Source organism: Corvus hawaiiensis, chromosome 6 (genome assembly GCF_020740725.1).
Source record: "Corvus hawaiiensis isolate bCorHaw1 chromosome 6, bCorHaw1.pri.cur, whole genome shotgun sequence".
NCBI classification, from domain to species: domain Eukaryota; kingdom Metazoa; phylum Chordata; class Aves; order Passeriformes; family Corvidae; genus Corvus; species Corvus hawaiiensis.
The window spans coordinates 32,554,480-32,567,631 of NC_063218.1; the positions used below are offsets into that span (position 1 = coordinate 32,554,480).

The window sequence follows — 13,152 nt, forward strand, 5'->3', positions numbered from 1 at the left end:
TGTACTTGATGTTTCTTGGTAGTATTTTATCTCTACCATCTAAAAGCAAATAATGGCAAATATTATTTCATCTAGCAATTAAAATTATATATCTTTTAAAAACATGTTACAAGGAGAGGAGGAAATTGAATAATTTCAAAGTTTAGCTGTGCCCAGCTGTCAGAACTCAGACACAGAAAAACAGACTCAAGAAAAACACCAAAGGTGTCTTAAACACCAATACATACTCTCCTTGATAGGCTGTTCAAGAACTCTTTTACCTATTGTAATGTAAATTAGATAAGTTATTTCTAATGCCTTTATGTGGACGTCATCTCTTCCTGACTTGTATCATAGGTGGACTATCACTTGTCACTAAAATATTATCTTGTCCATGTTATACTCTCCTTCGATTATGTACTGTGCTTTCCTTTCACGATTAAATGAATTCTAGTCACATGAAGTTACATTGCCAGTGTGGTTGTTCAATGCTTCAGTTTTCAAAAATGCATTACAGCAGCTTTTTATCACATAATACAACTTGCTCAGTGAGTTATTTCTGTAACAAAACAAACTATTTCAATAGTCCTTTTGACTGAAATAATTTCAATTTACAACCAGTCTGGGAGAGTGACAGACTTCACAAATAGTGCTTATGTTATTTTATTCTAGATACTTAGAAAAAGACATTGCCTATAGCCTCTGCCACCACCATAAATCATATACAATTGTGAGGTAAAATTATTACATCCCTCTGTAGCTTTTCTTTTAATTAAAAAGATGTCTTCCTAGGTTTTTTTTAATTCATGCTAAAATTTAGACCATAAATACTCTTTTCCCCTACCAAGCAAGTTTGTAAAAACAGGTCTTTAATTCATACTCCCAATTTTGCTTCCTGAAGGGGTTCTACTGTTCACTTCCTCAGGTTCCTACAGTCACTGCAGCAGTAGAAAATAATAATATGTTAAAATACTTTAAAGTAGAAAAATTTGCAAATAGAAATCCCCAAAAGAACAAAAAACTCTTCTATTAATAAATGAACAGACAAAAGAAAATTATTAAGGTTCACATGAACTGACACATATAAACTATTCTGAAGTACAGGCACTAAACACAAATAATCACTAGGGTTTTTTTGTTGTTTTTTTTTAAACACAAAGATAACATGACCAAATCAAACACTTTAGAAACTTTAAAATGCTCTGTCTCTAGTTAAATGTTACTTTACCCAGAGATATTTATAAAGACCAATTTTCTTTGACAAGCTAAACTGTGCTTGTAAGGTAAAGGTATGAGAGCTGATGGTTTCAGATCACATTCCTACAAGTTAATTTAGTCATCTCATACTTGTAGGCAATTTTCCTCTAAGAGACTAGATTATTCTTCGTGAAGATTTCTACTCCTCCTTCTTACTCTTCCTCCTCCTCCTTTTTTCATAATCAAATACAACTCAGAGAAATAAATTTGTCTGTGGGACAGAAAGAGGATATATAAAACCAAGAGTAAGGGAACACTTAATAAGGCATTATGAAATGAATAACAGAAGAAACGTAAAAGAAGGGGTAGACAGAACCATGTGGAGTTACACAAAAGAAATTTAAAGCAAGAGAGGCTGTAGACTCTTATTTGCATTAGAAAATTTACTTGTTGTGAATATTCTACCTGCAAATGTACATTAAGATGAATCAGAAGTAGGCATCTGGATTTAATCCAGTTTAACCCAGTACACATGCATGTTACCATCCTTACTATTATCAATAGCAATTCTAGTATTTTACTGATTCTGCAAGATCTTTCCCTTCTCACCAGCTGTTACATTTCACGTTCCTGCCAACTCTTTTGCACCACTCATGTATTCAAACCAGGCAAGTAGATCCATATCTGGTGATGGGCCAAATTCATAATATCACCGAAGTGTCTTTCAAACTCTTTTCTTCAGAAGAGGGGAGGTGATCTTTATTTATTATCAAGGTCAGAAGCAAAATATAAAGCAATTTTAAATTCTGTCATGCCAAATTCTATCTTCTACTGACTTTTGAAACATTAAGCACACCTAGAAGAAAAAAAAACAACCAACACTAACAAGGCTCCATTGTAAAGAAGTCAAGGGAAAAGTTCACTTTGGTATATTTCCTTGGGCATTGGAAAGGTGACAGTCCACACTGCAAAGAGAGTATCTTTTCCTGAATAGTACAAATCATATAGAATTGCTTGCTGGAACTATTGCACCCGTACCACTTCATTTATTCAGAAAAATCTAACTCAGATTACCTTCTACTACCAGTGAACTGTCAATACATAACATTTGACTTTCCAAAACCTCCATTCTGCCAGCATTTTCCCAGCAGAAGGTTAACCAAGTGTCTTAAATAAAAATTTAATTGCTATAAATATCTGCAATTATGGCCTCTAGCCTTTACGACACAAAAATCAACAGAATTATATCATGGTATTAAATCATTCCCATTTTGAAATAGTTCTTCCACCTTGCCCCTTTTTAGTTTGTAGCAAGCTGATACACAATTCTCAGTGACAAATTTTCTGTATATTGAAGCACATGCATAAATTCAATCTAAGAACCCCATATTATCACAGGCTGTTTCCAGTCAACAGTACAAAAAGAAGTAAAGATAGTACGATCACTTTCACAATCCAAATCATCTGCAGCATATTCAGATATACTATGCTTTATAAACTCAGACAAGGAGTGTGTACTGTCAAAGGAAGGTCATCTGATTGACATTCCAGTAAAGGTTGAAAATTAGAATCAAAGAAAATAAAATTCTTCCTCACTTGCACCCTATTCTGACCCTCAAACATGATTTTTATTTAAAGAATTTTTAGTTCACAATTTTACACACTCAAGGGCTTGGTGTGCAAGAAAGGACAACAATGGGATACAAAGAATTCCCTTGAGGCTGGAATAGACCTTTAATACAACTCTTGTTTTGAAACAAGCTTTGGCAAGGCTCAATATGCCTTTGACATTCTTCAAGAAAATTACTCAAATTAGACAAAAATTAAGCTGTTTCAGAAAAAAAAATCTTCTAAGTGCTCAGAAGAGCCATCTTCCTATACAACACCCAGAAATGCCAAAGATGCCACTTCTCTGATGAGCTGAGAGTAAACAATAGGCAAGAGAACATAGAACAGATGAGGAACCAACAAGCGATTTGGACAGGTACAAAAATATGAGGCAGGGGAAGGGTCAAGAGAAAGCCTAGACTAAAAGTTGGCTGTAGGAACTAGGAATTCTTGAGCGATAGGATGAGACCAAGGAAAGAAGCTCAATATTAATAGGTGTGACTAAAGCACACTAAAACCAAAAGCATTAAAAGAAGAGCAGGACAAGGAGAGCCCAAGCCATCAATACCAGATTTGAGGAGACATTTCAGGATCACAGATGGAATAAGAAGAAAGGAATAGTTGTAAATGAGATTAAGGAACAAACAGGCACTCCACACCCTTCTACTGTCTACTGTCTACTTCACAGCCCTTCTTTCACTCCAAAATTGATGCTTAGAAACAGCACTGCTTGCAAATGAATTTCTGAGACTATTGCTAGAATAGATCTCTCTGTCCCTTCTGATGGTGGTTCACATGCAAGCTGATCACAACATTTTTTTGGAACGTATCAATGACAAAGGAAACATTCCTATCACAGTTATTTTGTTTCTTAACAGATATTAGGAATAAATGCATACTTACAAGAAACAGAACAGCAAATGCAGTCTAGTTTCTACAATTAAACCAATCTGCTACATCTGATAGTCTTATCTTTACCATAAACAAAAAATTCTAGTTTTACAGAACTTCGTAGAATTTCTGTTTCTATTTTATTTCTTTCTCTAATGTAAGCTGCTGAGAGATGCAACAAAAATATTACAATTAAAACTAACACAGCTCATCTAAATCAATCAACATCTTTTAGTATTACCATAGAAGTGATACCTAATAATGTCATTATTGGAAAAGAACCAGTATTTTATCAGCAAGCAAAAGAATGTCTCTGCTCTAAAAAGTTTACAGTCTAATTCATGTGATTTAACAGTGGTCAGAATTTAACAAGTGTAAAAAGGAAACCAAAAGAAAAAAAATAAAATCAATCAAAAGCAATATGCAACAATAAGGAAAATAAAAAAGTTTAAAAAAATTCAAAGTAGGGAATGGCACAAAATAAATAAAAAGCAGTAAAAGTAGGAGAAAGTGAACAAGAATGTAGTGGCAATAACACACTGAACTTTGGAAATGAATACTGGAATAAGAAATGCACAATCTGAGTACAAGAGTCAGAGTAATTCAGTTTTGGTTAGGGGACTTCAGCAGCAGAAATGTCAGAGATGATGTGGCAGAAACACAGATGACCGAGATGAGGCCTCATCAGACAGAACAGTTTTAGGGGCATTATAAAAACAAAGAACATTATTAAACAAGAGAAACAGTGAGTCAGGTGTGTAGACATTTTTACCTAGGTCTCAAGCCTACAAATTCAAGTAGCAGACATGACAACAGCAATACAGAAATAAGGACAAATTGCTCCACATTTAAACTTACTGATTTGTGATTTCATAACCAAAACATACTTCAACACAAACCATCAAATATAAAGTAGCAGCAAAAGATTAAGACCCAGTTTTACAGAAGGATATGGGTCAGAAAACTTTTTAAATCCAGAAATCTGGAGCTTCACAAATAAATGACTGCACTCAAGATGTGAAAAATTAAAAGAATGGAGAAAAGCTTATGACTTTGATTTTAATAGGAACAAAATTTAACCCCTTTAGTCTGTGAATCTTACTCTATTCAATTCTAGATCATATAGCATACAAATTTCTCTGAAATACTGAAACCTTTCAGATTTTTTTTATTACTTACCAGTAGTTATACAGTACTACCACTGACACATAGTTCAAAGATATCAGAATGTTAAAATGAAGACATGTTATCCTTCATTTATATGCATTCAAATCATGGAGTCACATTATACTTCCACACTTCATAGTTTTGTTTATATTTTAGATAAAACTTAGGAGGGAAAAAGGCACAGATATGAAAGCATATATAAGGAGCAAAGACTACCTATTACAGGAAAACACATTTATCAAGAAAATGTAATTAATACTTAAAATCTGGCACTTCTTATTTTTAGTTCAGACAAAAAAAAAAAAAAAGACAGCTTGGCTTGTCTGATTAGAAAAAAAAAAAAAGATGAATTTCTGCAATGTTAGGAACAGTTCAGGAAGAAGCACTGAGCAGATGGAGAACCAACTTTCACTGATGCCAAGTCCTGTGATTTCAATGCAAATCTTTATTGTGGAAGGTTTTTTTTCTGTTTGTTTGGGAGAAGAAAAAGAGTATGGGAGAGACTACATTTTTGTTGATTTCAGATACCTACAGGTACATAAGCCAGAAGTATCTCTTAGGTCTGTTAACAAGTCCAAAGTTCCAGACTGCCCTGTTGCAAATAAAACATGTGCAAGTGGAAACGAGACCACTTGGATACAAAGACTACACAGATGGGAGATGTTATCTACCAGAGGACCATCAAAAAGGAAATGAAAGTTCTGATGTGCTGAAATGGGGCTAAAAGGGGAAGCAGGATAGGAAAGCATGTCATGGAAACTCAGAGAATGTTTAGGGAATGAGGTACTGAAAAACAGAGAACGTGAAGATGCAAGTAAAGCACATGCCCATACCTATTTATCTCAGGAGCACATAAACTAGCAATATTTAAGTGACCTGTTACCAATCCTCAGTACAACAATGCAATCACCTTTCAAGACCAACAACCTGGCACCTGTGTCTTAAAGCTGATGATAGTGGTAAGAAGTAACCAATAACGCTATGTTCTACACAGAGCTCATGTCACTTGGGGTACAGCAAGAACATGGAAGTTTTGCATCAGTTGAATTTCTGGCCAAATAAGAAGTAGATGAGTTGTCAAGCAACTACCACTGAAAAGTGGGGCTCTGATATATACAGTAATCCAAATAACCAATGAGTTAGGCATTTCTGTAAAGAAAACTGATTGTCAGCTATTCTCTATAATTTTAAAACTCAAAGGATTCTTTTTCAGCACTTGAACCATGCCCTATTACTGCCATTCTTTTTGCTTGAGCAGAATTATCATTAAAAACAGAAAACTGATTTACTCTTCCCTCAACTTTTTTTTTTTTTTGAAAAAACTTGGAAAAGTCTCTACTTAAGATAGAAAAGTTGAAGGAAAACCCATTTTTAATGCAAGCCTTGCTCCACAAATTTATCTGTTCAGGTTTTCCAAGACGGTCAAAGGCCTTCTGTGTACTTCTAATTCTCAAGCATGTATTGATCATGCAAATGACAAAAATGCAGCAATGTCTTGCAATAGACACATCAAAATTAAACAGAGACCCAAAATAAAGAGGTTAAAAAACCAGAACACATTTTTAGGGAAGGGAATGTAACTGTTACCTCATAATTCTTATATCTGTTGTTCATTACTATTATGCTCCAGTGACTGTTCTTTTGAGTTTTATTCCACATTTTTTATTGTATTCAACTGCTAGGTACCTACAGAATTATACGTATTATTATTAGAAATTATGTGTATTCCTACAATGTCAAAACCATTCTGCCAGTTTTGTTTGAACTGCACAGCATTTCTCCATCTTAACCTTTAAGGCACCAGAATTATTCATCCATGGCCTAAAAAACCAAATGGGAAAAAATTCATGTCCAAAAAGATATTTTTTCATCTTGATAATCATCATATCTTGCAGTCTGCATATTGTTATTGAGGCATGTATATTGGCAATTTTTGGCTGCTGTACTGCTAACGCCTACCACATTTAGAGAAAAGTGATCAAGTGCCCAGATACCTTTTGATCAGCTCTATAACAATATCTTTAAAATATATTTTTAAATATAAAGAATCCATTCACAGACAAAAATCTGATGAACAGCTTAAGTCTACTGTAGGTCACTTAACCCTCATCTGTCAAAAAATGAGGGCAGCTCTTCAAACATGGCAAGATTCTGCTAGCAAAGTAAGGCTATCCTATCACTTCCACTTCTCTTGCTCTTTATGCTTCAACAGCATTTTTACTAAATTGATTCGCGACACATTCCCTGAGGGCTTCACAATGGACTTGTATTTTATACCAGCTAGACAAAAGCGAGTTTGCTATATTCAAGACAATTAAAAATAAATAAATTATAAAATGCTAAAAAAAAGAAACATACTTAAAAACTTAAGCTGAACCAAGGACACCTATTTTACACAGAAATATAATAAGCCCTAACAAAGAAGCTCCATCAGGCCAGTGACATCAGCTATTATCAAAGCCACCTGGCAGTTCTTACTCAAGACTATTTTCAGCTGCTTTTCTAACTATTCAGTATGAAATTTTCCAGGGCTGTTGTCTGCTTTAGGTAGCTTTTCCTTATCCTCCTCTTACCGCCACCTTGAAAAGGAACCCAGAGAATGACTTGAACATTTTTCTACGTGAAAGCACTTGAGAAACTGTAACTACTTTCCTGCCCTGAATCAGTAACTTGAAGTCAGACTGCACAATGATGTTGTATGAAGGAGGTACACTCTGCTCATTTTGCAAAAAATCTAACCTGACTTAGCCAAGCTACATAAGCTTCTAGAAATCAGAGTTTGTACCTCATTTTTGCAAGATCTGCTGAAGCTTAACAACCAATCATCACATCTATGTCCTCAGTGGTCTTCTGCATGTCGTCTCAATGTGCAAGGCACCTGAACTAAGCTTCCTCTTACTTCCTGTTTTGAGTGAAGAGTCAGATTTTCCACAGTAGGAGAAGTCTGCATTTAATAAGCTTTAGGTAAAACACTGAACACAAAGTGTCGTCTTGCATATTTCTGCAACGTCACCTATGGAGATATCCCTAACACAGTTGAAAACAATGGCCTGTCACTTTATATTGTTGGGTAACTTGAGTAGGATTTAGGGTATACTGGCAGAGAATGTGGAGAGAAGATGGAAAAAACAGTTTATAATGGAGACCAGAACTGGAAGCTTGAAAAAATGAACTGGGATTGACTAGACAAGGAAAGAAACAAAGAGGAACATAAGAAGATGTGGCAGTGAATTAAACCAAATCAGCAATGCTGAGCAGAACAAGTAAGACTTGGGGGTCACTAGGACTGGAAAGAATGAGGGACAGATATTCTGTCTCTGACAGAATCTGAAAGAGTTGGATTTTAATAAATATATGTGGAAGGGAGTTGGCTCACAACAGAAGACTGAAAAAAGACCCACCAACAGGGTTCAGAAACACAGACAAGAATCAGAAACAGAAGGAAGGAAGAGTGAGAAGAATTAGTAGGCAGGCAAAGGCTGACAGCAGAGAAACAACATGTAGTCAAGAGATGGTCAGGGACTAGTCAGGCCTAACTATTTGATTGAAAAGACAGAATCAGTGCTGCACTAGAGATTGTCTTAAGGCAGGGAAAGCTGGAACTGTAAGTGAAAACCTAAAAACCCAGTGTTTGTCTTCAGAAGCTATTGAAAGATGTAAAATAAAATACCCTAAAGTTTTCACATTCTCTTCAAGTATCTGCAAACTCCTTTCTCCTCCTCAGACTTCCATTTTCCACCTTCCTCTGCTAATGATAAAAATGTAGTGTAACAATGCATAACTTTGTTCCCTTCTTACCTCAAGCAACAGTAATGTTTATGTATTACATTTAAAAGCTCTAATCCTCCTAATTAACAACATGACATCCATATCACAGAATATCTCATTTTGCTGTTTTAGGTTGATTTTAAGTAAAGAATTACACACAGAAGCACGTTTACATGATATTAAACAAATAAGTACCAAGGACTTTTAATTCCTTGGACATCAGGAATTCCTCCATTTAATTTTGTCTACTAGTATTAATTCTGTCTTTATTACATTATCCCAAATGATTTTTTCTATGCTATCTCATTCAATTAACAGCATATTTTCTGGGATAAACCAAGTTTTCTCTTTAAGGATGACACTTTAAGACCCTGCATTCAATATTAGGGAACCTAACCATTACATAGGAGATCAGGTTTTTAATCTGAGCTTTCGCCAAAGAATTCTTAACTGGTTGTATTAATTGCATAGTTGTGTATTAATAGTAAACTACAAGACTTTTAAGACTTTTTTAAGCTTTTGTATTAATGAAAAATGGAGATTTACCTCCATTCCCTCTCCTGTACTCCCTAACTCCTTGTTGCAATTAAATTGGATTAATTTTGCAACTTCAGAATGCTAAACGGCAATATACTAACAACAGCAATTATCAAATAAAGCAGATGTGCAAGCTTCTTCTCAGACCACTACAAATAAATACGACTGTATTCTCAGTTTTCACACATCAGCCAAAGAAACTAAAGAACAAAGAATACTGCTGACATATACTGCTTTTTTACGTGACTCCAAGAAATCTGCATTATTGTTTAGAAGGTACTTTTTTCTTCCTCCAGAAGAAAGTACTTTATTCCCTTTTTGTTTCTTATTGATTTATATCACTGTAGAGAACAGTAATAAAATATATGCTAAAATAAAGCACTCTCTAAATCAAAGATTTAGAATTAATAAATAGTATGAATATATGAATACTACCTTCCAATATTATCATTTGAGGCATTAAGAGAATCTAAAGAGTAAAATAAATGGGGAGATAATAACTGTGTTGAAGTATAACTCATGAAAAATACAAATTAGCAAAGGTAAATACTACTTTGTTATATCCTCATTTCCACAGTACTATTCTTCAGAACATTTTAAAGACATTCTGAAGGCTAACTGCAGAGTTACTGAAGTCATTAAAAAGCTGAACCATGGAGACATGGTACCTCAGGACAGGTCTCTTGATTTCAAGTTTTGAATTACTATATCTACTTTGCTCCCCAGACTCTGTTACATACACAGTTCTGAGGTCCATACTATGTGCCTTGACTCCAGCATTGTTTGCCACGCAACACACCACTCAGAGAGGTCAATACACATTTCACGATCCTGGGATTAAAACCTGACAGCTTAGGCCCAACTTTGCAATGTTCATGTGAAACAGAACTTCAGAAATTGGTTCTTGGACCAAGAAAAGAATCTCTGGTCTTTATTTCTTTATTGTAGCTAACTTCTACCTTACCCCCCCAAGCTGTGACTGAAAAACCCAATTATTTAGATTTGGGAAACTGCAGAATTTCCAAGGTACTAAAAAAACTGCTGTAATACATTGTTTACAGCTTTTTACTGAATAATATTCCAAGACAATGGCACATCAAGAGTTTCTAAAATAATTTTAGGTAACTGTTTTTAGCGCAACCACCCTATACTATAAATGTATGGCTGAAAAACCCCAGGATCTAGTATAGACTGTCCCTCCTCTTCCTCCTTTATCATCTTCTCTAAACAGAGGAAAACAACTGATTGTTATTTTCAAGGAGCGTAACACTTGCTACTCATGCACACATCTCTACAGTGCTGATCACAAACCTGTTGAAACAACCAAGAGCAAGCAGCTGTCCGAGTATTTGCTGTGTTTAGTCATACCAGCAACCTTTTTTTGTTTCCTGGAAAGCAACCCAATAACCAAGATCAGCAAGAACAAGCTCAATGTTACTGGATGATGCACACACTCAGACCCCTCTTTTCACAAAAAGGATATAAATGCACTAGCCAGCAGCTCTCTTATACTCCCCATCTGTCACAGCTCAGTGCAGCCTGTATGCTAGGAGGCTGCAGCTGTGGAGAGTTTCAACACTCTTAAATGCATAAATGGCAGACTTACTGAAGCAGATAGGAACGGTATTCTAGGGTGGCGGTTCATCATCAGAGACAACAGCCAGAAAAGTAGTCATGTCTCAAAATGCAAAATTAAAAAAACCCTACAGATTGGAAAATGCTTACCTGCTGAGCTAAGCAAAACACTGAAGTCTGTTCCTCTCTGTGACTCCCCACATTCACTCTGTCCCTCTTTTTCTGTATCCTCATAGCGGCTCCAGTTAGAAAACACCTTTCTTCTTGAATAGCATTTCACTTCTTCCTTCTCTTCTTCATGTCGTGATTCGGTATCATCATCCTCCTCTACCTGTGACATTTAAATGGACAGCTAAGCCATTGCAACTTAATAGCATTTTGTTCTGTATTTAAACAATCATTCATACAAACAACTCCAACCACAGAAATAAAACCCATCATAAAACCCACAGAAAGACAAATCCATCTGGATCCCCACCAACATTTTAGGTGGTACTATCTTTGTGTCTGAATGTAATTCATCAAGAGTGTAATTAAAATGCACCGAGGGAAGCTGCAGCTCTTACAAGGGGTCAAGCATTGACACTGATACAAGTTCCACTACTTTCCCTCCTATTCTGAAAATTTATAATGAATAGCTTCCTTCCTAAAACTGAAAGCAATGGATACAGAGTGGAACTAAGAACTGAAACCAAGTATCTCTGTCCAAATGTTGCAGTGATACATATGATAAGTGAATAAAACTATATTTGTAGAGTGGAACAGGATAAGATAAATTCTGCAGAAAAACATTTTGAAAATGGTGATTTATGTAAGAATTTCTATAAGCAACTATAGAGTCTTAAATCAAGTAATATGGAATAATTAATCAAATTTAATCTCCTTCATGAAAGCCATTTTATGGAAATAGACATGAAAAAATTAAATAGACTGCTAGCAGTTGATCTACTAATTTTAACCTCTTAAAAAGTCCTAGGGTCAAAAGGAGAATTCATTGCAGAGTCAACTTAAGATACAAGCAAAATAGGCATCTGCCACAAGTAGCCAACAGCTGTGGAAAACTCTCCTGTTTTGAATTCTCTACAAATGCAGCTCTCCCAGAGCTTGGGGTTTAGCTGGAATGACTGTTGCTACACAAACAAAAAGACTTGCTTCCTGGAGGAAAGAGCACTCAAGGCAAGAAATTAAATGTCACAATTATACAAATGCACTCCCACGTGTCAAACAGCTGACAAAAAGGAAAATATTCTGTGCATTCTCACTGGTTCTGTGCAATTTTTTAGGTAAATTCTCTTTTCTTTGTATTCATCAGATAAATAAACTAAAATGGTTGTTGTAGGTAAACGGTTATATGAGCAAGTGGATGAAGTGACAACTACATTACTGGAAACTGAGGCAGAGCTATAGCTTCCACACAACAAAGGCCAAATCCACTTCCATCAAGATAAAAATAAACTTATTTCTTCTCTATTCTTCTCCTAAAAAATGAATGATTTGCTATAATCCAGCAAACCTAGTGAAATTCAGTGCCCAAATTAACTTGGACCTGAAACAATTCACAAGTCAAAGCAGGAGCAGTGCTACAGAGATAGATCAGTTTTGTACTTTATTTTTAAGAAAAGATCAGAATAATCTTAAGAAACTATGACATTATAGATAATTACTTATTATAGACCTGTTTGAAGAATTCACTCCTTTCAACCGTAAAAATAAAAACCCCAGAGTAGCACTTTCTTAGTTCAACGTGCTTCCAGTAAACTAATATGGATACAAATGTTTTCTCTTAAACGAGACTAAATTCTTTTTCACGTTCTGTTATTAGCTATGCTATACAGTGCACCTCAAGGAAATTTCACTTCTTAGAAGTAAAATAGCTAACTTCAAGAAACAAACCACAAATTCTCAGGAGCAGAAGTTGTGCAGCCTGGTCCCCCAGGTACTGTCCTGAGGCTTACTGTTAAAACAAGTAAACTTCAAATACAAACCTGCTCCCATTTCCAATAAATATTTAATGGAAAATCTTATGTGATGCACCACCAAGCTACAAAATAGAACTGCAAATAATCACAATTGAATAATCAATTCAAATTCAATCAACTTAAAGATGTGTTAAAATTTTCAAATACATTAAAAAACTGATCAGTGAAACTTCTGAAAATAGTTTGCTTCTACCATCTCACATGAGACAGTTACCAAGTAACAAACCCAGACACTCAGAAACATATACCTTAACCACCTTTCTCTTAGCTGCCTATTCAGCTACACCATACACTACTACCACTGTCACCCCACCGTGCTGAAAATGAGTCTTAAGCAAACATCTGTCCTATGTGTAATGAAATAAAGAAACTTCCCTCTTGCCACATCATCAAATAACAAAAGATACAAGCTGAAACAAATTCTAGAATCCAACTCAGACATAACCTTTAA

General features: G+C 35.2%; 2 protein-coding genes across 3 annotated transcripts in view; one reads left to right on the forward strand and one right to left on the reverse strand.

Annotated features, from left to right (window-relative positions):
* AVEN (apoptosis and caspase activation inhibitor) overlaps positions 1–13,152 on the reverse strand; it is a 90,342-nt gene that overhangs the window by 58,481 nt on the left and 18,709 nt on the right. The window contains exon 2 of the mRNA XM_048306967.1: positions 10,873–11,053. Coding sequence (XP_048162924.1) covers positions 10,873–11,053 — 181 coding nt within the window. The remainder of the gene's footprint in view (positions 1–10,872; positions 11,054–13,152) is intronic.
* Positions 1–13,152, forward strand: part of CHRM5 (cholinergic receptor muscarinic 5) — a 49,759-nt gene that overhangs the window by 7,517 nt on the left and 29,090 nt on the right. The gene's annotated exons all lie outside the window — the stretch shown is intronic.